Source organism: Talpa occidentalis, unplaced genomic scaffold, assembly GCF_014898055.3.
Source record: "Talpa occidentalis isolate TD23 unplaced genomic scaffold, MPIMG_talOcc4v2.1 talOcc4.3, whole genome shotgun sequence".
Classification (NCBI taxonomy): domain Eukaryota; kingdom Metazoa; phylum Chordata; class Mammalia; order Eulipotyphla; family Talpidae; genus Talpa; species Talpa occidentalis.
The window spans coordinates 26,936,686-26,962,710 of record NW_023603184.1 but is presented as its reverse complement, the minus strand read 5'-3'; the positions used below and the strand labels follow the sequence as shown (position 1 = coordinate 26,962,710).

The 26,025-nt window shown below is 45.0% G+C and overlaps 1 protein-coding gene across 3 annotated transcripts in view; it reads left to right on the top strand.

Moving 5' to 3' along the window:
• Nucleotides 1-26,025, top strand: part of IRAG1 (inositol 1,4,5-triphosphate receptor associated 1) — a 104,861-nt gene that overhangs the window by 32,383 nt on the left and 46,453 nt on the right. For 2 of the 3 annotated variants that reach the window (XM_037522663.2, XM_037522662.2), the window contains exons 2-5: nt 3,238-3,395; nt 21,622-21,722; nt 22,790-22,860; nt 25,004-25,177. In XM_037522663.2, coding sequence (XP_037378560.1) covers nt 3,327-3,395; nt 21,622-21,722; nt 22,790-22,860; nt 25,004-25,177 — 415 coding nt within the window. In that variant the 5' untranslated portion in view covers nt 3,238-3,326. Of the gene's footprint in view, nt 1-3,237; nt 3,396-15,830; nt 15,851-21,621; nt 21,723-22,789; nt 22,861-25,003; nt 25,178-26,025 lie in introns of those variants that run through there. The other variant, XM_037522664.2, reaches the window with a different exon arrangement.

Below are 26,025 nucleotides of genomic sequence, written 5' to 3'. Positions count from 1 at the left end.
GTCCGCGTGCCCACAAGCTCCAGCGGAACCCAGATGTCACCCTGGGGGAGGAACTCTGCTTTACCTTGCTATTTTAAGCAGTGAGTTTATAGAAATGGATGGGAGAAAAAGCAAATGAGGCAGGAGCAGCGTGGGAATGGAGGGAATGGCCTCTGCAGGCGGGGCTGTTGAGGCTTCCTTTGCAGAGCTGGGGGTTCCATCTTGTCAGTGTGGGACCTCAGCCAGCCTCCACTCTGCTTTATTCTGCAGCAGCTGACATCTCGTAGTGCTTGTTTGACTTACTTTGTTTCTGTTTTACTTTGTTTTCTGACTCAGGGACTAACTAAAGGTCTTTCTTGAGGAAATAAGTGGTGGAGGAAAGGAAGCAGAAGATTAGAAAATAATTTGGAATATCATGATCCCCAAAACCTATGAGAGAGGACCATCAAGTCTGTGGTTTGTTGTGACTAGGAAAAATCCAGGATTTAAGGATCATCTCAGGTTGAGGCCTCTGGAGTAGATTAGGAATCCTTTGATTCTTGTCCCACCTTTTGCTAAAACTCTCCCTGGAATGGAAATTCACCCACTTAAAAAGTCCTGAGAAGAGCAGCCAGTAGAAAGTTTTGCTTTGCCTTGATCTGCACTTTCAGTCACTGGCCATACACCTATACTTCAAGGACAATAGAACTATAATAATGACTTCCAAATGTCTGAGATTTTATTTCCACTTGTACCTACTCTTCTCCAGAATAAAGGTGTTTAGTTCTTCAAACATAAATTCTTGGCCCCCCTGCATCTTTTTTAGAATATATCCCAATTTGTCTGAATCCTTAGCAAGCACAATAGATTGTGGAGATTAAGGCATAAAGAAAAAGTAGAACACAAAATAGAAAAAGTAGTCACTTCCTATATTTTTGAAACAATGCTCTATTAAGACAATCTGTACCTGCATACATATCACACAACATTTCATGGGAGGTGTAACCAACTTCCCCGATAGAACTGGAGTTTAGGACACTCTCTTGCTACCTCAACCCTTGTTAGCACATACTTTGCTCAACTCCATTCACATCACTGCTGCTGAAGTCCAAGTAAAGGTGATGGAACTTAATCTCAGAGTTCACCTGTGGGTAAACTTGATGCTCATTTCATTCATACCGTCACCATTTGGGATGGAGATATAGGATGCACAGCCCTATACTGCCTGTTCCCGAGAGCAAGGCTGTCTCTGTCCAGTAGGGATTCTGCCTTCTTATTTCACTTACCCATGTAGGTCCCCAACTATTCTGTTCAGAGAAATTCCATTTCACATTTGAGTACTGATGGTTCAGTTCAAACACCATTTCTAATGTGAAATCTTCACTAAAATTATGCCCTACCCCAGTCCCAAAATCCATAGTTACAGACATTTTTCTGGGATCCCACAAATTCTTATTTTCAAAGTGTTTACTCCCATTACACTTGTTTTCCAACTGTTTCCCATGTTTGGACTATGTGGCAGCTTCATCTTGTTTATGTCACCAGCACCTAGCACAGGTAGAATAGGTGTACAGCAAGTGTTTGTGTGAGTTACTCAGTCCATTGATGTTTCTGCTTGAGATGAGATTACTTAAGCTGGCCAGCAGGGGTCACCCCAGCTGTTTCAGAGCTGAATGGGGAGTTCTTTCCAAAGCAGAGGATGACAAAAGCCAAGATGGTGGTCACAGTGACTAATCCTGTGGCTAAAGTTCTCTAAAGACAAATCAACAAGCACTGCTTGATGAATCTTTTGGGTATCCATGATGAACTAGACTCTTCATCTGCTTCAAGAGCTCAGTCAGAGATGTGTGTTGGGTGGGGTATCTATCAGAGCAGTGGTTGATGCCAAATCAGAATGCCCCATAGCACTTTGGCTGTGGAGCCTTCTTGGGGATAGGGAGAATATCTAGTATCGTGGGAGGTGGTGGGGCTTTCCTCTCCAGATGGAGGCCTGCCATTACTTGTCTTTTTCTAAGCGGCAGCAAAGCAACTAGACTCATTGGCTCAGGTCTGTTGGAAGTTCATAGCCCTTAGCCTCTAACCTGGCAAAAAACATGAAAGAGCAATTAATAGTTACAAGGGGCAGAAAATCCAACCCAAACAGACTTAAATACCAAGAGATTTAATTATTTGTGGAACTGGCTAGTTCAAAAAGCGTTTGGGCAGTCAATGGACTTTGATCAGGGATCCAGTTCCATTTCTTTGCTGGTCTCTTTACTCTGCCTCCTCCTCTGTGAATGTCACTTTAATCCTCAGTCTGGCTTTCCTCGTGGAAGTAATATGGTAGGTCTTACACCAGGTCTCACATCTGCACACTCTACCACCTAGAGCAACAGAAAACAACTGGGTTTCAGAACACTGCCGTGTGCTCACTGGTTTAGTCTGTGTCTATTGCCATCTCTGAGCCAATCACTGTGGTACGGTGGATGAGATCATGCTGATTGGGGTCAGCTCTAGCCAGAATCTCAAGGCTGCTACACCATGGGCGGGGGTAAACCTGGCTCCGGGGGAACCAACCTAACGTTGCTAGGGATGGGCACTGCCTGAGGCACATGAGATCCACCCTGACAGAGCTTCCAGAATAGTGGCATTAACAGGGCTGACAGGCCCAATGAGGGCTATTCTCCAGTGAGAGAGCCCATAATAAGGGTCAGAAGAACTGCCAAAAGGTGTGAGGGTAGCCATGGGGCAGGAAGTACCCTTCTTCCTCTCCCACCTGGACAAGGAAGGCTGTGTGGTATAGGGGGAAAAGCCTGGGCTTTAAAATCAAATGTATCCTTCTTCTCTGAAGCAATTCTATAAAATGTGAACATTAATGCCTGCAATAGAGGTCATTGTGAAATTAAATTAGGTGACAGTGGTAATGCTCCTAGGAGTGCCCAGCACCCAGTAGGTGCTCAAGAAATGGTAGACAAATATATATCTGATTTCAATGGAGTGTTCTTCATTAGCCATGGCGTAGTGGAGTTTGAAGCAATTTTCTCCCTCTTAGGATAGCAGTGTTTACTGTAAGCACCAAATTGGAGGCAAAAATCTCTAAGGCCACCTCTGACTTTGTAAACAGAGCTAGTGAGTAGGAGGAAATGAAATTCCAAATGCTTTCTCCCAGCCCATTTCAACCTCTGGCATTGATGCAAGCCCAAGGAGGCTCTCTCTGCAGTTTATGGCTCCTGGAAGCAAAAACCCAACTTGGGTCACGGATGGGAGTGGATTTGACTTGTCCTTTTGGCGTCTCCTCAGCCTGCGGAGCCCAGTTCTCTTGAAGCATCTCTGGGGCTGACGCAGCGGAGGTTCCGGGCACGCTCAGCCACTCCTGCCAGGAGGCTGCCATGCCCCACATTCCTGAGGACGAGGAGCCCCCCGGAGAGCCACAGGCGGCCCAGAGCCCTGCCGGCCAAGTAAGTGTCCCCTCCCTGCCTGCAGCTAGACTGACAGGAGCCAAGCCAAGAACTCTGGGCCGAGGCCACAGTGCTTGGCCTCACCAGAGGGTTGGCTCAAAGTCTGTGCAGGCTGCAGTGGGTACCGGTGGGTACACTGAGAAATAAATACCTCAAGTTCCTTTGAATTGCTGAAGGCCCTCACATATCTGAGAATGGAACCTCTTAGGCTGTCTGACTGAGGCATCCTGGGAAGTCGAATCATCCTAAGCCTGTAGGTGCCCTCTGTAGAATGGAGAAAGCCATCAGCACAGAGGGCCTCTCCACGTCAGGGCCATGGGCATCAGCACATGATTATTTAAAGTGAATCCACTTAAAAAGAAGATAAAAACTCCACAGTAAACAGTGAAAAAAGTTTTCAGTAAAATTGCATTCTGAAGATGGAAATAAGTTAAAAGTCTTGTGGTGACTGTATTGTACAGATCAAATTATGCAAACAAGTGTCATTTAGCTGGGCATTACAAAATATAGATTATGTGTCAATTTTTAGAATGGAAGGATTTGTCCAGTGCATTGATTTGGGTGTTGGTATATTTATTTCCTATATTGGTTAAATGATCTGTTCACATGATACCACACCCTTCACTTTTTTACTGCACAGCATCTCATTAAGATATGAAATTTGTTTAATATCTAAGCGTTTCATTCATTTTCCCAAGGACCTCTTTCAATCCATCAATATTCAAATCTTTCCCTTATAAAGAACCCATCTTGCTGTCATCCTCATAACTTTTTCTTCATTTGTTAACCAATCAGCTCTATCTGCTCCTCATTGGTCCACAGTCTTGCACATGAAGTTTTCCAGCCGTATATTCTTTGACTTCATGAACTTGGCAGTTGGTTTGCACTAAACTTGTACCGTCCTGTTATATCTGATGGTCATCCAACTGACCTCAGCCAGAAGGGACAGACACTTGTTAAGTGAGAGAGGAATGTAGGAGTGAGCATTCACTTGATAAGTGGGCAGATACTTAGAGAATATTTTCATGTTATGATGATGTTTGTTTCCTTACACACCATAACTGTGGGAACTTAGACAGTAAATACTTACAAAAGAATGGCCTCTTATAACTCATATCCTAAGTTCACAGGGTTGAGATGTTTCAGAACTTGGCTGCCTTTGGGAGCCCTTGAATTTCTAAATGACATAGGCCAATCCCCCATGCCTTTGGCTGCACACAGGCTACCAGCTCAGGGTTTTACTAAGTGCTTCCCCCCTCCCCCAAACATGTTGGGTAAAGTTGGCTTCTGCTCATCACTTGCTTTCAGTGGCTCCTCATCAGTCCTCAGTGGGTGGCACCTGGCTTCCCTCAAACAGTGCTCTGCTGCTGCCGCTTTCCTACTGCTGCTCCTCACCAACAGTGGAAAGTCCTCCAAAGCACTGCAATAGGAGCCTGCAGCTGTAACCAACAGCTCTACTGAAAGTGTGGGATAAAGAAGAAAATGATCACATGGGGCAAAACTTTCACAATGGATTCAAATATGACTGCCCCCAAGTCTCAGATCACAACTATCCCAGGTTCTGACCCCTTAGCATCCATACTCCCCAATCTGAACCCGATGCTATGACATCCCACCCACTTCCATTTCAGAACATTGATAGTGTACTTAAGACAGATTCTTTTGCGAAATCTAGCTCTGAATCTTGGGCAACTCCTTCAAACAACAGCCATGCCATGTGCCCAAGAATACAAATATTCATAATAAGAATAATAAGGAAAGTTTGGGAAAGATGCAGCTCCATCCTTGGTGCAGAGATCCTTTTACACTGAGTTCAGTCCCTCTTGATTCCAAATCTCTCACATTAAAAGATCCTTCAAACTTTTTCCTCTAGAAATACAAATCAAGACAGAACAAAATTCTGCTGACCCCTGACCAACAAGTCACACACAGGAATAGCTCCATGGGATAAGAGGTGAGAATGAGTTTTTAGGGGTGGCCACGCAGGTGAGGAGGACTCCATGAGCTCACCACACAGTCAAGGTCACAGTTGAACAGCAGGACCTCCAGGTTCCACCCCCACAGGCTCACTCTCCCTGTGACCTTGAGCTGGAACCAGATTTCTATGTCATGGGGGACTGGGCCTTGATGGTCTCTGAAGGTCTTTCAAATGACATGATTCTATCTCTGTACTCATGGAAAGTTGAGACAAGAAAGAGGCTGAAGTACCAATAGCTTCTGCTTTGTCAGAGCCCAGCAGGAGAAAGATTCATTAGGAATTCAGGTGAGTGAGAACCAGGCTCAAAGCTCAAGATTTAAGAATATGCACTCTGGAGCTGGCCCAAGCTGAGCTCAAGTCACTGTTCCTTCACATCTGGTCAAAAGAGCTCATCTGTTCACGTCTGTGCCTCCATTCCTCACTTCTTTCCCAGGGCAAGCAATAGTGGCTGCCTCCTAGATTGTCTGTTCAGTCCAGCCCCGGAGTGGCTCCTGTGGCCTGAGGGGCCATACAACTAAGGCGGGTCAGACTTCAGACTGAAGGCCACATTAGATTCAGTATTGTTTCATTTCTGCCCTTCCTGACATGCACTGGGGCGCCCTGAGTTCTCCAGAAGCCTGTGGTGGCATTTTCAGTGATGAGGGTCTCCTCCTATTGTTCCCATCTTGGGCTTCTCAGGCTCAGGTTAGAGAAGGGTCAGGCCTTTGGAACTGAGATGGAGCCCACATCCCTGGGAGCAACGGAAGCCAGTCAGCCAGGGAAGTGAGACTGGCTAGAAGAGCTTGGCTGTAGTTCTCAATACCGTGTGAACTTCCACTCTGTGAAGCAGGCAAAGAACAGAGCATCCTTCTGAGTTTACAGCTCCCTCGGGTCCAGCTCAGCTTCTTGCTCCTCAGGCCCCAGCTCCCATTTTCCCACCACTGACAGGAGAGCCAGCTGAGGCCACCAGGAAAAAGCACAAAATCCATAGGCTTAGCTCCTGTTTTTCTTTCTGCACACACAGGCACTCCCAGATTCACAAACACTCATACTCCCATACAGCCATATAGTCTTAAAATCTCTAATCAGAAGTGGCGATCAAAATTCACAAAGAAATAAAGGCTCCTGACAATGCACTCTGTGTGGCTGTGTCTTCAGCATGATTATTGAGTTGACCCTTGAATGCAGAGGGACTCAAAGGAAGAGCTTGTAGCCAAGGGGGATTGGTAGGAATAGATGATGTCAGGGTTCATGCCTGGAACCTTAGGGAGCCCCAGAATGACAGAACAGCAGAACTAGAAGGTATTACAGATCACATTTAAGTCCCTCCTCCCAAACAGGCAAAGTTCGGCTTAGCAAGATCCCTGAACAGTCACTGGGACCTTGTTAAACACTAGATTCTTCAGTCAACCTAGCCCTGCTGAACCAGAGCTTCCTGGGTGAAACTAGGCCTGGTTTCACCCTGGGGAGCTCCCCACCTCACAGGTAGTCTGTGCAGTGGTTGGGTGCTCTGTTCTTTGCCTACTTTACTTCCTGGGCAAGTAGGTACCTGCTCCCCTGTGACTCTCCCTCAGTTCTGCCCTCCACTATAGCCTCTAGTGGGGTGACAACCAGCAAATAAGGAAGGTGATTTCTGGGTCATCCCAGCCTCTCCTTTCCTCTAGTTTCTCCAATCTTGACTCTCATGACAGTTTTCAAACTTCCCCAACCACTCTCCTGGGTATATACTAGCCTGTCCCCTCACCATGGGGGCACCAGACCTGGCCCCAGGCCCAGATGCAGTGTGACCAGGGTGTCAATGATTTCCTGGCCTGTAACCAGCAGCGATATTAGAAAGCTGACTCGTTGGATTAACATGGCCTTCTCAGGGGGTACAAAGAGGCTCACATTAGCTTTAAGAGCCCAATTTTCACTGGATTTAGCTTGGGAATAACCCCTAAACCAAAGGTTTCTGGAAGACCCCAAGGGCAAGTCAATGTGAATTCATAAGCTGACCTCATAGCTTTTATATCATCTGCTCCACCATCCCCTCACCTGCACCCTGACCCCCTCCACTCTCCCCATCTCCTTCGTCCACAAAGCCACTTAATAACAGCTAACTACATGCCAGGTAGCATTCCACTGTATTAACTCATTTAAGCTTCCCATCAATCTTGTGATAGGTATCACTATCCTATTTCATAACTGAGAAACTGAGGCACAAAGAAGTACCTTCCTCCAAGTCACACAGCTTTAAGTACCAGGCCCAGGCCTTGAACTCAGGCAGCCTGACCCCAGAGCCTACCATCTTCATCTCTAGCTTGTGCTAAGCATTGTATGCCTCAGGGACCCTCTGAGAGACAGCGTTGGTGCCTGGGACAAGGGAGCATTGTCCTGAACTTCCAAACTTGTCTGAGAGGACAGACCTGCAGAATTCACTGCCATGCAAACTCCAAAGCACCAAAGCTGGCAGTGCTGGGTCTCATCGAGTTCCTTCCTCCTGCCATACTCTTGGACACATGAGCCTGTGGGACCAGGGAACAAGGCTTCATGTCACACAGTCTGCCAAGACACTGTGTACCCATGCTCTGTCCTGTACACTCCCTTTCTTCATTCTCCCTCAGCCAGACCACAAAACACAAGACTTTTATGGAAGTTGACGCCCAGAAACCACCATGCTGTTCCTTGTCAGGCCACACACATAAGTGACTCTCATTCCCCATTTCTGAAGAGTCCGTTTTGTACTGTGTTTTCTAATCCTCCAGAGAGAAGTTGGCCATAACCTTAATCTACAGCAGTGCCTTGTTGGCTTACGATCACTGCAGCACTTAATGAAGCAATGACATCCTTTTTCTCACTCCCAATCCCTCCCCTAAATTTTAATTAATTATAAATCAGGTTGGAGCATGCTCTGGAGAAGGAGGGTGTGGACCTAACAGGAAGGGATCTGCTTGTTCTTCTCCTAGAACCTCTGGCCAAAAAACTGCTGGGCTTCCTTCTCTCTGGTCCAGAATAGGAGAGGATGGTAGCTGCTGCCATAGCAAATCTGGAAACCTCTTCCTATTTGTGTCAGCATAGTAAGAGACCTACCCTAGCTTACCACCATCAGGCAGGAGGCTGACCAGAGACTGTCCTTTAAGAAGAGTACCAAGTAGGATTCCCTAAGCAGCCAGGCACTTCCAGAGGTATAGGAAACACAAGGTGCCAGACAAGATGTCTGGCAGAATAGAAAAGAGCTGGGCTTTATATCCCTGAGTGTGAACCTGGGATATACTTATTTTGCCTCAATTTCCTCATCTGTAAGCTAGATGTTACAGTAATAAGTAACAACAGCCAACCTTTAAAAAACCCTTACTATGTTCCAGCCACTGTGGTGGCTTTCTGTATACATGATCTCATTTCATTTTTTGCTACCCCTGTGAGGTAGGTACTATTCCTATTCCCATTTGCAGATGAAGAAATGAAATGCAGAAAAGTAAAGTGCTCTAGGTAACACAGCTAAGTGGCTGAGCCTAATGCAAACTTGGGCAGTTTGACTTAAGTTACCAGAATAATATATATAAAGTGCTAAGCAAAGTATTCAGCTCATACAAAGTGCTCGGTCCCTAATGAGGCAAAAAATGGTTGATGAAAAAGCTTTCACACGTATCACTACAACTGATCCTCTTACCCCACATGAGGATGGAGAGTATCATGCCTGAGAAACCAGAAGTTCTGAGTAGTGAGCTGTCATATCCAATAAAGGGAAGGAGAGCAGTACATAGACTTTTACTGCTAAATTCTAGGCTAAATTCTTTAGACCCATTATCTCAGGTAAACTTCATAATGCAATGATTGTACTCATTTTACAGATTAGGAAACTAAGACTTGGGGAGGCTAAGCCAGCTATCCAAAGTCACATAACAAGGAAATAGCAAAGCCTAGATATCTTGCATCATGGCCTAAGACAAGGAATGATACTAGAATTGGGTTTTTTCCTTTTTTCTAAACCAGAAAATACCCCATTATACTGCCATGGAGTTTGCTTGAGCACACAGGAAAGGGATGATTCTTCACTTAACTTGTGAGAGATATTCAATAAATATAGAGTTGGGTTGAATTTACTCAAGAAATGTTTGTTGAATTTACTCGGCTAATATTTACTGAGCACTAACTTACCAAGGCCCCACTCTCAAGGTCACTTCTTGATGGATTTACAATCAAATGACCATTCTTTCTCTGTTCTGATTTGCTCTTTTGTTCTCCTCTGACCTCTTCTGGTCAGGAGTTGGAGGGTAGTTGTGCAATGCAGTCCTTGGGACTATCTGGAGCTTAACAACACTTTACTATGACTTTACTATGTCAAATAAGTTGCCAGCTTTTCTCTCCATTTTACTTCCCTTGACTACTTAGGCCCTGTCTTCACTGGCCAGAACACTGGGGTTAAACCTGTCTACAACTGTCTACACCTCCCTGCAGATCCCTTGGGAAATATGTACTCTGTTAGGAATGAAAAGAAGAAATATATGACATGTGTAAAACACTTGGGACCTAGTAAGGATTGTGCAGAGTAGGGTCTCTCATCCCTATCTTATCCGATGAGAACCTCAATTCCAAGTTTCCTATGTAACAGGCACTACTCTACGCGCTTTGTAGATTTTACACTCAAGAAGCGCAGAAACAAATGTGGTAGAAGGAAGTGGCACCTACTCAGACCTGTTGTGTGCCAGGCCCTGTCCCATGCATTTTCTCACTTACAACAACTCTAGGAGGCAGGTAAATACATTCTAATCACAGAAACACAGTAGCACCTTAAATGGCCCAATTGAGCATTTTTAATTCATCCTTTCTGAATACATTTCTACTTATCAACCTTTTGCAACAGTCTCAATTAAGATCTTCAATAAAATATCATCAAAAAAATTATCAGTAAACCATTAAGATCTGACCTAAAACATAGTAGAGACATTTACTAGATACCAGCTACGTGGTTTCACCCCCCCACCAAAGTAGTTACTAATATTATTTCTATTTTACAGAAAAGGAAATTGAGTCTCTGGAAGGTTATATGTCAAATTGTCAGCCATTGTCATGGTTGAGAAGACATCCAAGCCCAAGTTTCCTGCTGAGATGTTCCCGTCAGCTTTGCCTCCTTCTCTGGCCCCACCAATAGTAAATTCAGTGTCCTGGATGTGAGAGGCCCCAGGCTTTGGGAGGTTGAGGGTGTGGAGCAGGTGCTCGATGCTCCATGCTCTATGGAAAAGAAGCTTGGAAATAGTCAAAGCCACCAGGATGGCTTTTAGTGTTTCAAATCATGAAAAAGAACTGTTCAATTATAATAGGTGTGAAAGTGCCTAGAACAAAGCGTTTTAAAAATGTTGGTCATTGCAGATGGTCAGGAATGCATATTAGAATTATCAGTCCTTAGTTACTCTTGTGAGCAATGGAGTAGCTTGTCATTTCTTGTTTGTGTCCCTTGTCAGACTGCAGTGAGTTACTTGGGGTTAAGGACTGTGTCTTTCATGTGTGTACCTCCAACCTTCAGCATGTGGTGGTAGCGGAAGGAAGGAAGGAAGGAAGGAAGGAAGGAAGGAAGGAAGGAAGGAAGGAAGGAAGGAAGGAAGGAAGGAAGGATGGAAGGAAGGAAGGACAGCTGGATAATAGGTTGGTTGGATAATTGACTGAATAATCAAATGCCTGGGTTGAAATGAGGGTGAAATGGAGGGAGGAACAATGTCAGAAAAGAGGGAGAAGAGACTAGAAGATGAAACTGATGAACGGCTGGCTGAGAAGGTGATACATTCTCCACAGAGTAAGGTTAATACACATTGTGCTCCTTCACATTCCCTAAGTCTATTATTGTGAGAGTAAAAACAATGATGGAGAAGACAGGATAATCTTGTGATTATTAATCTGACCTCTAGGAAGAGAGTGGATGATGTCAGAATAAAGGGACCTTTACAGGCAAGCAGGCCCTGGGCATATGGGGACATGCACAAGGTAGAAACTACAGAGCCTTTTGGGAGCTGGGAACTTGCCTTCAGGGCTTCACAGAGGGGAGCCCCGTGTCCAGTAGTCCTCAGCACAGGCACTTCCACTCCCTCCCATGCTCATCAGATTTGCTGCTAAAATCTTAGCTTTCTCAAAAGTCTCTAGAGAGGCCTGTCATCCTGGCACAAAGATTGAAGTCCTCTCTGTGACCAGGAACCCTCCCTAAAGAAGCAGTTCCTGTTTGCCCTCCAGGAGATGAGAGATAGACAAGGAACACAGCCACATTAGTGCCTACCCTCCACCGCCACCCTCAGCACCGTTGTTACTGCTTTAGCTTATCTAACCCCTAAAATAAGCCTGGAAAATGAGGGTTGCTAGCTTCACACAAGGTTTGAAAACACAAAATTCAGAGAAGTAAAGTAACTCGCCCAAGGTTACCTGGATGAGATTCCTGTCTAGGCCTCCCCAACTTCTTTACCTCACCCTCCCCCCCAGTAGGTTCCTTCTCTCCTAGGTGGTCTGCCAGGACCTAAGTGCAGGAGCTAAATGCCCCACTCCCGCCTGGGCTGAAGCTGTTGTTTAAAGCTCCTTAGTCCAGGCCTAGTCACATGACATTGGGGAAAATAATATTCCCGTCCGTGACTTGGGCCTATATTTATCCCTGCGCTCAGGCTGTTAGGAAACTGTTGTGCATTCCTAGGAATTTATGAGTGAAATAAACATTTAAATGTTTCTATAAGGCTTATTTAACGAGAACAAGATGTGACCTGCTGGCTTATTAAAGGGTGGGATTTCTGAGAGATGGCCCAACCCCCAAGTGCTAGGCTGACTCCGGAGAAGAAAAATGGACCCATGGGGAGGCTGGGTCACCCACCCACCAAGAGTAAGGAGGTACCCCTGCTCTCTTTCCTCTATTGTGTGCTCAATTTCATATTGACTTGAGGGCTTCTTGGTGGAAGCAGCTTGTGAGGGAGGGTATAACTTGGAAGTGTAAGAGAGGAGTGTGATAGGCCTGGATGGAAGACCAGAAGGATGACTGCATGAGTAACCTGGAGTAGTTAGTGGGAAGGCCATTGCTTCCCCATTGTATGGCCTTGGACAAACCCATATTTGGTTAATAAAGTGGAGATCAAAATAGGAAAAGAAGAGAGAAAAATTGTTTTTATCCCATACTCTATGCTCAGGGCCTTTACTTCCACCTCAACTCCTCTTTATATTTCTACTAGGTAAATGGGTATCCTGAGGCTTGTTTGCAGAATTTCTGGGAGAATTAAATGAGAAAACACACAGGAAGTGTCTGGGGCAGGGCTAGGCACACAGAAAGCCAGAGTAAATGTCACTTCCCTGTATTTCCACTTGTTTCTGTGCTTCTTGTGTCTGTAACCAAAAAAGGCTTCTATACCTGTCTGAGAAGCAGGTGGTAAAAGGAGTAGAACCAGGTGAAGGTGGCCTCAGAGGCAGCTTCTGCAGGAGCCGTGGATTACTTGGACTGGTGTGGTCAGATGCACCTGGGGAGATGCTCTGTGGCTCCATGATTACGAGGGCTAGGTCTTCCTAATTGAACAGCTGATCAGACCCCAAACTAGGAATAACGATCTCCTCAAAATCAAATTTCAAAGTAATTTATTCAGCCCTAAAGGTATTGATAGCACTGACAGAATATGTTAACAAGACATATGACACTTATTCAGCATTTACTAAGTACCAGGTTCCCTTTGATGAACTTTCCATCTGGAGATGCCAAACTTAGCATATGAAAATACATTTATGTGATATTTGGGACATATATTACTTTTTTCCCCTATTTTTGAAATTCCAATATAAACTGAGCATTCTGTATTTTATCTGGCATTCATATTTTTATATCAATCCATTTAATTCTTAAAATTAACCTGTGAGATACGTTATTTTTCAAATGAGATAACTGGGGCACAGAGAGGCAGGGAGACTTGCCCAGGGCCACACAACGAAGTGAAAAGCTGGACTATGACCAAGCGTGGCTCCCGAGACTGAGGCCCTTGAAATCCCAATGCCAGTAACTTGCCTGGCAGACTCTGTATTTGGAAGCACAGCCCCGGAAGCTCTCTTGGGTCCCTGACTTCCATTGGCCACTCAAAATGGGAGATGAGTCATGTCATTACATGACTGGCAAATATCATCTCAGAGGACCCCTGGAATCTGCTCACACTTTCCACCTGAATTACTGTCTCCTCAGCACCTATTACAATAAAAATCTGTCCCTAGAAGTTATTAATGTTACCCATAAATAGTCTTGCCAAAAACTAAGAGAAATTGCTCAGAGCTTGCTCAACCTTTCTATGAGCTAATTAGGAAAATAACACTGATTTTATTACTGTATGTTTTGCACACATGGGAAGGAGAGAATGCATACAAGGGCATTCCATCAGGGGGTTAAGGACTTCTTCTTGATAGCTTTCTGCCTCCTGGTTTTTAAGAAGTTTCAAATTGTATGTCTCTGTGGCTACATGCCTGCACTTGCCACCCCTGGGTTGTTTCTGCCTTTCTGTGTGGACACCTCTTCTCTGACCCTCTTTTGAGAAAGGGTGCCTATAGCCCATGAACAGCAGCCATCTCAGGAGAGCTTTGCTGCAAATGGCTTTTAGCTAGGAGGCAAAGAAAACTTCCACAAAAAAGCACCTTAGTCAGTGCCTCGCAGGCCATTTAATTCATGGGTGTCAACATGAGGGCACCAGGTTTAAGCAATACCAGGCTGGGGCTCGAGGGAGGGTACTTCCAGCCTACTCTTTCCCTACATGCCCCCCCCCCCCCCCCCCCCCCCCCCCCCCCGCCCTTGTGCTAAATGGGAAGCATTTCAGAGGACTTCCTCATCCCACTTTGTCTTCCCAGGCCCTAGCTTGAACCTGGCACTTAATAGTAAATGTTTGCTGGATGAATGGACAGAATAAAGCACAATATTGTGTGGATGTTTGCAAAATGACCCTCTCTTAGACTCCAAGACTTTGAAATCTTTTGTAAATCAATTATAGAAGAAAGGTTAAGGCAATGTACGCAATAATTGGATGGAGCTGGAGAAAGGAGAGAGGACTTGGGTGGGGAGGTTAAGCAAGTGAAGAGTCAAAAGGGACAGAAGGTGAGTATGGAGCTTAAGATTTATTCCCTTTGGGCCTCCCTGGTGGCGCAGCGGTTGAGCGCTGGGTTGCGAAGCTGCCAGCAGCCTCTGCAGCGCCGGTTCGATCCCCGGCTGCTCCCCGGCCACCGGAGGAGGGTCCCACATGGCGCGCAGACCTCTCCTGCTGCCTGCTGCTCCCCTCAGCAGTGTACTTCGGTCCTTCTGCCTGCTCTGCTCCCCGCTCTGGCTCTGGTGAATTCTCTCACCCTCCCGCGCTTCTGACTGTACCCAGTGTTTGTATAAATAAATAAATAAATCTTTAAAACAACAACAACAACAAAAAAACTGAGCATTTAAAAAAAAAAAACGATTTATTCCCTTTGATCATACTCAGCGAAATAAGCCAGAAAGAAAAAGAAAAATACCGAATGGCCTCACTCATAGCAGGAATTTAGAAAACCTAAATAAGGGACCAGGTAAAAGGCTAATTACAATAAAGTAAAAATCAAAATCAACAAGCAACTATAAACCAGAGACACACTACGGGGGTGGGGGGTAGTAGGGATTACAGTCAAAACAAGGGGGGTGGGAATTGTATGGGAACTATAACCAAGATGAAAATACATACATTGTGCAAAATGAAAAATGATGTAAAAAATATATAAAATTGAAAAAAAAGATTTATTCCCTTTTCATGTCCTTTGAGAGGAGAGACTGTAGAGTGAAATTTTTTATATATTGGTTTTTTTTTAAAGATTTATTTATTTATGCATACAAGAACTGGGGTTCAGGCCAGAGGTGTGGGGGGTGAGAGGAATCACCAGAGACAGAGTGGGGGATAGAACAGGCAGAATGACTAAAATACATTGCGGAGGGGAGCAGCAGGCAAGTCAGAAGAGGTCTGCTGCGCATATGTATCTCCCTGGCCGGGGATCGAACTCATGCTACAGTGGCTGCGGATAGCTTTATAGGTTGCCTCTCAACCCCTTGCACTACCAGGGAGGCCCTATACATCGGTTTTTTTATGTGTGTCTGCTGAACAACTTTACAGCAATCCTTCTTGGACCACATAGATCATGATTTCATGAGGTTTCAGGGCAAAGAGTTTTAACTTCAGAGTCAAATCATGGGTGGTTAGTAGGGGCAGGCATGTCTCTTCATCTGCTAGGGTTAATTATACTTGTCAAATTGTTCCATTTTTGTAGTCTTGTGATTTTATATTTATATTTTGTTGTTGGGTAAATTCCTTTAGGAAATAGGTAGTGTGGTGATACAATAAATAAATGAGCTATATACTAGTTACCCAGCAGACTGAAAATACTAAACACTAGGAAACTGGTATATAGTATCACACTAACACCATCATTCACAATTTTTTTTCAGAACACAAGATGCAGAAATTAATGTTTGGCATCTCCTGTCTTTTTAAGTGGGGCTACTTCACTGCACTAATACATGGTGAGGATTTGCAAAAGCCTCACCCCAAGGGATGACTATAGTCTTATGATATGAATATGAAAATTGTCCGGAGCCGTCCAGAGCATGCGCTGTGTTGCGTATGCGTGCCATGAGTTAAGTTTCACTTTACCGTTTTGCTTTCGGAGAACCACAGGTTTTTCCTGTAAATCACATGAGACTGGGAGGTATGGTGGGAGGAACTACCAGGATACAAGAGGAGAACGCAGGAGAGAGAGAAGGAAGAAAAGAGATTTAAGAGGAGAACCACGAGAGAGGGGAGTGCTGCGAGAGGAGCAGAGAGAAGGCCAGGGAAGTAAGAAAGACAGGGAAAAGAAAGACATGGAAAAGTAAGAGAAGGAAAAGGAAAAATAAAGAAGCATGCGCTAGCGTCAAGTTGTCTCAAGCCCCTCATTTCATCCTCAGCCCTTCTCTTTTCGTGCCTACGAATCCCGCGGGTCGGGACAGAAAATGATGTTTCAGACAATGCACTTCTCATTCACCAGAGGATTCATACAAGGAAATTCTTTAAATATGACAAACATGAAAAAGTAATTTTTAGAGCTTTATTTTCATGGTCGAAATAAACTCCTCCCAGGGAAGGAAACTCACACATATTGTAAACACAGTCAGTGTCTTGGTGGGCATTCCTATGGGTACCATCAAGATAGCATGAGAGTTATACATTCTTGAGAGCTGTACAAGATGAGTAAGTCCTAGAAATCTACTGTATAGCACGGTGCCAGGAGTTAAAAATACTGTATTGTATATCTAAAGATTTGTTAACAGTATTCCCACAAGTGTTTTAACAGAGTGATATAATAATAACATATTATTATAAAAGAAATAAAAAATAGCAGAATAATGAAATAGAAAATACAATAATAATATAGTAAAATAATAGAATAATAAAAATCAATATAATAAAATGAAATAAAACAATAAAATAAGAGGAAGAAACTTTGAGAGGTGATGGAGAGGTTTATGCTATAGATTGTAGTGAGGGTATTGTGGATATAGCCTAATCTCTAAACTCATCAAGTTGTATATATTAAGTATGTACAATTTTTTGTATGTCAATCATGCTTGAAGAAGGTGGTTTTTCAAAAAGATGGCTGGGCAGATGAGATTTTAGGCATAAATCTCCTGTATTCCAAAAAAACCAGGATTAAGAATCACATGCAATAGAGCAGTAACCCAGATATTTGGGGGGTGAGGTAGAGGGCAATGTTGAGGCAGATCAGTGTTAGCTGACTCCAACCAGAGTTTGCACTGCAGAGACATGGATCTAAGCTTGATCTCTTGATTTTTTAGGAAATGCAGGAAATCCAGACCTTCATAGGAATTCCTCCATTATGAAATGTTGGTAGCTAATATAAAAAACATGTAAACACCACTCACAGCAGGGGGACTCACGAGTTTCCACTTTGTACATATGAACTCAGAGAATGGGATTCAAAAGATGTAAGAGTCAAGAAACCACATCAGTAAGTAACCCTTTTAGTAAAACCTCTGGAAAACTCTCAGGCCTTCCTGCTCACCAGAGAATCCTCAAGGTAGACAATCCCCCATTTCTCCTCTTCCCTGACCTCCCCTTTAACTCAGCACTTGTCCCCGCTTCCTGTCATCTGCCATTTTGACACACTGCTTCCCCTTCTTGGCTCAGCAGCTTCCCTGAACACTGTTCCACTATATGTCCTCAGACCTCACACCATCACTCAAGATCCTCCTGCTTTCCTCCTGGCCCAGCCTTTATTGCTGACATACTGGGAGAGCCTGATGGACAAAAGGTGCAGAGAACTGAGTAGAACTACTCATCTTAATATTTGTAGACTGCCGCGGACCAGCACAGCAGTAGACGATGAGGCCACCTCAGGGTTGAGAGAAGCGTGCAGGGTGGTCAGGGCGTCAGTGAAAGAAATGACAAACAGACACACTTCAAGAGTGAAAATCTGAGTGTAATTTTCTTTGAGTTTGTGACCAGTATATATATGTTTTCCAAAAGCACAGGAATGAATATCAAAGAAATTAGCTTGCTCTTGGGCTCAGTCTATCACCATCAGGGAGGTGATCTACATAACAAACAATGACCATTATAGAAGAAAGAAGGAAGTTTAGAAAGACAAATAAGGGATTAAAGTTTGTAGTTCTAGAAAGACGGGATAAGATTTTTAGCATTCTTGTAGTGGTTCTGCAACAGGGTGGTCCCCAGGAAAGGGGGAGGTTCCCTGCCCCACCCAAGAGAGGGTGGAGCTGAGCAGGAAGAGAAGAAGCGGCAGAAGAGACTGAGGAAGGAAGGAAGCAGGATGGAGCCAGGAGACCTGGAGGAGGCGCGTGGAGCTTAGAGACACGTGAAGAAACTGTGCTTGTCTTTTGGTCGTGGACTGGGTAACACAGATGTGGGTGAGACCCTTGGGGAGGTGACAATGGCAGCTTTTATTTTGATGTTGATTTTGCTCTTTTCCTTCCGGCCTTGTCTGGTAGCTTCTGACCCTTTTCTGTGGGTCCCCACTGGAAGATGCCTTAGACGTGTGGCAGGCTTTGGGGCCTTGCTCTGGGCCAATCCCATTTGGATGGACTTTTACCCACGAGGGGACGGGTAACTTTGGGTGCTTCATTTAGAAACTAGACTTTTTGCCTTACCTGTATTGTTTCCTAGTTTTATTAAAGTTCCTTCCCATTAAAGTCTCCTATGTTTTGTGTTGATGCGGCGGATGGCAGAACCCACTTAGAATAGACAGGTTTGCGGGGTTTGGGCTGCCCCTCTCCCTGTCCTATAACAGTTCTTGGTGGTCGTTATCTTTTGATAAGCTTCTGCCTTTTCAGGGAACTTCCGCTGAACTTCCTCTGCTTCAGGGTGTTATGCTGTTCTCCCCCCGCGCGCTGGCCCAGCCGGACCTAGGGACCGTGGCAAAAGCCATTCCTAAAGATCACTGCGGGGGGAGGTGCAGCAGGTATGTAGGGTTTTGCTGTTCTCCCCCTGCGCGCTGGTTGCCCAGCCGGACCTAGGGACGGTTAGCCCTAAAGGTCACTGCAGGGGGAGGTGCAGCAGTAGACCATGTGACAACTATCAAAGTGCATTTATCACTTCATTTATTTGCACAAATTTCTGACAGTGAACAGATCTTTGCTCATTTTACATTTATGGGAACTGAGAGACGCAGCAATGAGAGGACAAAGCAAGTGACCCATCAACAGCCCATCAAGGTGATATTACCCCTAGAAGTATGGATGGTATTTTGGGGGATAGTTACTTTTGGGGAACCTCCCTGGGATCTGTTCCAAGATAAATCCTTGACAGGAGGATGGGTGTCTATGTTCTTGGAGGGATTGGAGCTCTGGCGTCATGAGGACCGGATCAGGTCACAAACATCCCTATCAGCTGATTCCCTATCACTCTACTTGAGCCAAGTGTGGGTGTCCAAATGGAGAGTGACACAGTTCCAATTTACCAGGAGCTCCTCAAAATTCCTATGGGATAGTTGGGTGCTTTAAGAACCAGGCCTTTTTCATCATCTTAGTCATTATGAATCATGAGGACCATTTATGGATCTGCTCTCAGAATTTCTGTTTTCTGCTCAAGCTGTCAATAATTCCTGAGTCTAACCTTCTCCAAACCCACAAAGACCAGACCCACTAGAGAAGCACTCAGGCTTCTTCAGATGCTGACTCAAACTCTTATCATAGCTTCAAATTTTGCCTGCAGCCCTGGATTCTCTCACATATCCCATAGCCCTTGCTTTAGTCACACTGACTAATGCCCAGCCATGCCTTTGCTAATGTTGCTCCCGTTGCCTCAGACCTCTCTCTTAGATTCTTTGTAAGTTCATATTCCTTGTTAAATGCTTAGGGGTTCCAGGATGACAAACCTCCAGAGAAAGTGGCAATGAGGACAACAAGCGCCTATGATTCTGATGTTGAAGGAGGCCAAGCCAAAATGGGAGGTGGTGCAACATGCTTGGGAGCCTGGGTGACAGGCCTTTGGCATGGATAGTAAGGTGTTCACGGAAGACCCTGCCAGCAGATGCCAGTTAAGGGGGTGGGCAGAGGAGAAGGGAGATGATGGTGGACATTTGAGAGAACCCCTAGAGAGGGCCAGACCAAACAGAACATTTCTGAGATAGAAATACTGCAAGAGTAGGTGGCAAAAGAACCAGAAAGATAATTAACTGGTCCTATTCTATCCCCTGTCCACTTAGGTGTGGGAAAACACAGGTTGATGTATATCTTTATGGATCTTATTGTATATGTTATGTTGCTTTCATTTCATTCATTCATTTGCTCAGCCAACAAATATTTATTATACTCTGGTTATGGTTTTACAATTTGCACAGCCATCAGCAGCATATGAATACACCTGTTTACTATAACTTCACCAAACTAGGATGTCATAACACCTTCACTTTATTTTGTTTAAGTAGTCGTATAATTCCCCAAAAGTCTAAGAACTGGCTACTGACTTTTGTTCTAATTTCAGAAATGTGTATTAACTTAAATAAATAACTCTACACAGTAAAGAAAATTAACTGCATTCCATTACCCATCAAACCAATCACCTTTATTGAAATGTAAATGTCACAATAACCCAAATGTAGAACAGTCACAGAACATCAGAAAGATGTGGATGCCACTGCCTTTTCCGCTGGCTTCCAATCTCTCCCACTCAGGCTGACCATAGCCTGGGGACTCCACAACCTTCTTTGCCTAGCTTGTTAATGAGAACTAACCAGAGATGGCTTAGAAGTTCCTATTAAAGAGGATTGTAGGGCCTCCCTGGTGGTGTAGGGATTAAGTTCCAGCACTAGCACCACAACAGCCTGGGTATGATCTCCACCGGTGAGCTAACCCACATATGGCCTAGCAGACCTCTCCTGTCTCACCCACGGGTCCCCTTAGGAGTGTATTTCAGTAGATCTGCCTGATCTGCTTCCTACTCTGGTGATTCCTCTCACACACACACCCCATCCCTGCACCTTTGGTCTACACCCCGGTTCTTTTATGCATAAATAAATCTTAAAAGAGAGAGAGAGATCAGGAAAATGACTAATTATAAGAAAGTAAAAATCAAAATCAACAAGCAACTATAAACCAGAGACCTGCTACAAGGGGCGGGAGGGAAGGAGGGATTAGGGTTAAAATAAGGGGGGTGGGAATTGTATGGGGGAATACAACCAAGATGAAAATGCACACATTGTGCAAAAATGAAAAATTATGTAAAAATTATATAAAATAAAATAAAATTAAAATTAAAATAGTAACAGGGCTTCCCTGGTTGGGCAAGGGGTTAAGTCTCGGCACCAAGAAGCTATCTGTAGCACCAGTTCAACCCCTGGCCAGGCAGCTAACCCACATGGCGCAGCAGACCTCTCCTGTCTTGCCTGCTGCTCCCGTCAGCAGTGTATTTCAGTCAGTCTGCCTATTCTGTTCCCTATTCTGTCTCTGGTGAATCCTTTCAAACCCCTGCCCCCCGCAACTCTGGCCTGTACCCCAGTTGTTGTATGTATAAATTAAAAAATCTTATAAAAAGAGAAAAAAAACAAGTAAAACATTAAAAGAAAGAATACCCAAATAAAAAAGAAAAGAGGATTGTGTTCAGCTGCATGCTAGGGAATGAAGAAGAAACTAGAATTTTTGTTTTAATCCAGATAAACTGCATTTGTCCCATTCAAGATGGCTCTGAGTATCAGGATACTGGAATAGATGCTCTACTTTCAGCTCCTGGTAGCTCCACCATCCCAAGTCTAACACCATTTTATTTTGTTCTATACCTCCAGGGCACTCCTACAGCAGGAATATCTTGCAACCCACCCACCATCATCCTGACTGGGGATGCCAGTTCACCAGAAGGAGAAACTGACAAAAACCTGGCCAACCGGTACAGCCCATGTGTTTAATCTTTGCACTACGAAGAAAAATACTTCCTAGAACAAGGGGTTTAGACAGCTGTTTTATGTGTGTGTGTGTGTGCGCATAAATCTTTTCTTCTTTCTTGGGTCAATTTATTAATGAAAATGCAATTAAGGAGTTTTTCAAAATGGGGAAAGAGTTTGGGATTTTCCTCCCATCCCCAAATTATTTTTCCTCTCCTGGATTTGGTTCTTTGCACTCTGCTAAGCTTTAAGAAAAGCACAAATCAGAGAGGGGGAGTTTCCTGTACTAACTGCCCACATATTTGCAAGCAGACCTGAAAGATCTGAGCCTTTGACTGTAGGATCCTGCCTCTGGCCAAATTGTGTCTTGTGTGGAGGATGATCACATGCATGGGGCTGTCACTGCCTGGGATTCACACAACAGTAGCCCTTAGATGGCTCTAGCTGGGATGAGATCATTCATGTACAGTTTCCAAAAAGTTAAAAAGAAAATTCTCATAGAAATATATAGTGAGCATGTACCAAAGACTTATTTAACTCATCAATGAGGGATTTGTCAGGGTGACAAAGTTGGTTCAAAGAAGGGTACAAAAAATGGATATGTGTGTGTGTATGTATGACATGCATATTATGTGCATGTATAGATTACACAGCTTATATCTGTGTATATACATGTGATATGTATATCCCTTTACCCCAAATAGATATCATCTGCTTCTCTATTACACAATTATTGACATTTTATACAAGTTAAATGCTCACTCAGAATCTGGGCCCTAATATATAGCAAATAGTTGTTACCTCTCCTTAGAGTAATGGTTCAGAAACTAAGGTGGATCACAACCACCTTGGGGGGTTGTTCTATCACAGATGGTTGGGCCCTAGCCCCAGAATTTCTGATCCAGTATGTCTGGAGTGGGGCCTGAGAACTGCATTTCTAACAAGGGCCAAAGCTAGACAGGCTTGCATGGCAAATCTCTTAGATGATTTTGAAAGGACATACAAATATCTAATTGCCTACTTCAAAGCTGTGGGCAAATTTTCTTAACAAGATGGCTATTTTGTTTTTCAGAGCTCACAGTCCCCACAGGAGGCTTTCTCACCGACACTTGAAGGTTTCTACCGTTTCGCTGACTTCTGTGGGTAAGGGTTAGGAGAATTTATCTTATTTCTGCAATCAGAGATAGGGGTCCAACTGAAGGTGTGTTTGAGTAGGAAGACAGAGGTATGGCAGCTTGGCTGGGCTTGGTCCCATCCCTCCCCTCTCCTGCTTCTCACACTGGTTTATCCCTACAAGTCCAACAGGACAAAGTCAATTAGCCCCTCAAAGCTTGAGCCTAGAAGTTTGATCCCCCACCCCGCTTTTTTTTTTTTTTTTTGCAAAAGGGTAAGAAGAGGGAGACTGAAAGGCAAAGAGAGACAGAACAGCTCAATTCCAGGGGCCCTCTGCCCCCTGATAAAAAGGCTGACTTCCAGGTCAGCATGTGCCTCAGTGCAAGCCTCGCTGCCCCAATCACTGGCTCCTTCTCCAAATGGCCTCTCCGGGCCTGCTTTGGACAAGACATAGAAATGACAAACTTAGTCTCTGCCTTCCTGCTGCTTGCAGTCTATGAGGAGACTGAGAAGTGACCAGATACAATCAGGACTTGGTGATTGTATCGTTCTGTAAAGGAGACCCTTCACAGAAGAGTTGGGGAAATTGAGACAGGACAGGGATCTGTTCTCTGGGAAGGCAGGAGGTTGAATTGTTATTTCCAAGGAGAGAGTATTTGAGTTGTACCTTAGAGAACTGGACAGATAGACAAGAAGGAGGAAAGGTACTGCATTCTGGATGCAAAAGCAACACAGTGGGGGAGCAGGAACTGTAACAGAGTGATGGGATGCACAGTCTTGTGTACTGGCCTGGGCTCTTTCATGATAGACACCAACTCAAACTAGCTTAAACCAAAAAAAATAATAAATGAAACCTAGGGCTTGTGGTTTCCGGCAGCGCTGAATCCAGGTGCTTGAGCTGCGTTATTAGTAAGTCTTCTGTCCCTCAGGTGTCCTTTCTCATGTGCTAGCTTTCTTCTTGGGCATGCTCTTCATATATGGTAGCAAATAGCTACCAGTAACTCCAGATATGTCCAATTGATGGAAAGAGAATTCATGTTCTTGCTATCACTAACACAATTCCCAGGATTGCTGCCCATTGGCTTCCCATGGCTATCCCTGAGCTCAGCATTGTGGCCAGCGTTAATGAACTCAGCACCTGGCCCAGACTGGTACAGGATGCTGTGCCTACAGTAGAGGTGATGTAGAGGTAGAACTTGGTTCCTTCCTAATTAATATACTTGAGACTCAGAGGGTTTTCAGGCAATGCTAACTAGAGGGCTGGGGAATGAAGGCTGGGGAGGCACATGGGAGCTGATCATCACCAAGGGGCTGGGGGAGAGGTGTCTCTGCAGGAACATGTAGGGTTGACAAAAGTGACTGGGCCCAGTTCATCCTTTGGATACCACATTGAGGACCATGAAGAATCCCGATGAGATGAAGCAGGGGAATGGCCTGGTCAGAAAGGTCTCAGCAAGGTCATTCTGGTAGGCTGTGGAGGATGGGAGAGAGAGGAGAGCCCAAGGTGGGAGACTTATAAGGTGGCTTGTGTAATTTTGCAGGTAAGAGTGAGCAAGAATGGAGACAATGGAGACAGGTGCCCATGACATTTTTGAAGTAAATGCAGGGCCTGGTGATCAGTTAATTGGACATGGGGTGACTGAGGAAGAGGGTGAAATGATTCCCATGTTTCTAAGCAGCTAGATGGAGGGTGGCATCATTTGCTCAGAGAAGAGCTGCTGGAAAAGGGACAGTTTTGGAGGGATGAAAGTAAACACTGTCAGAGGAATAAAGGTGGCTGTGGGATTATCTTTGGTCCATGGTCTTTGGAATGCTCCTTTTATCTACACACCTTAAGCTCACTAAATTGTTAAAGAAAAAGAGACCTGAAGGAAGAATACAGTGGGGGCAGGGGGAAGCAGACAGCACAGAGGTGGAGCTTTGTATGGCCTTTCCTAACTCCAGAGTTCAGGAAGGTACTGGGAGCCCAAGGCAGCCTCATAGCCATTTGTGACAGATGACTTGTCACAACACAGGCCCCAAGGAGCAGCCAGGAAGCCATCTGTCCCCATGCAGCTCTTTCCATGACCCTGCTTCCAGCTGAGGTTTGGCTGGACAAGTCTGCTCTGGGGAGCATTCCGGGGTTGAGATGTGGGATGGCAGGGCCTCTCACTGAGCTTACTTTCCTCTGCAGACCCTGCGGGGCATGTTATTGACCTGGTGAATGACCAGCTGCCAGACATCAGCATCTCAGAGGAGGATAAGAAGAAAAACCTGGCACTGCTGGAAGAAGCCAAGTCAGTGAGTGAGCGATTCCTGACCCGCCGAGGGAGGAGATCTAGGAGCAGCCCTGGAGACTCCCCATCAGGTAGGATGGACTGGGGCCCACTCTGAACCCTCTAAGGTGGGGAGGGCATTAGAGAAGACCAAGTCCCTGGTGCAGTGGGAACACTGCTTCCCGGGTGCGATGTTTGAGTCATTTATCCCTGGGCCTCTGGGCCACAGAGGATCGGGCCTTGTGGAGAGGACCTTGCAGGGAGAAGGGCATCTTTTCTAATTAAAGAAGTTCTAAAATAAGGACCCAACTTTAACTCAGAAAAACCTTTGTTTTGGGGACCTGTGTGTGACCACCTTAGCTTACTGTTTTCCCCCAGAAATGTCAGCCCTTATGAAACCCATGAACTTACTTGGGTTCTCCCATCCCCAAGTCCTACATGGAGAGAACTGCATGTGATGTCCTTGGGCCCTGATTCCTGGGTCACAGTTTAAGGACAGAGTCTATGTGACTTCCCCACCTCCCGCAGGAGAGCCTGCCTCCTCAGCAAAGGTCTGGAGATGCTGGCATTGGACTCCCTCTCCCTGGGCTCCAGCTCTGGGCTCAGGAAGCCTCCTAGGCACTGGGGGATGGCCTTGAAGGTGGTCCTTATGGAATTTCTGGATTAGACAAAAGGTTTTTCTGGGCCCTGAAATCCTCCTGCTACAACTATGACTAAACTTACTCTTCCTCCTGAGCAAAAAGTTGGACCAGGATTTAGGCAATTCTGGATGTTCTCAGGAGGCAAAGGGAAATTTGAAATTAGGGCCATCCTGGCAAATCTAGGAGGTCCAGCCTTTGCAACTATTCTTGCCAAACAGTGCCATAACCCCTGTTTCTATAAGTGCTGTGAGATTAGGCCATGCAGGCTGAGGAATGTGACCCTGGTCCTTACCCCACAA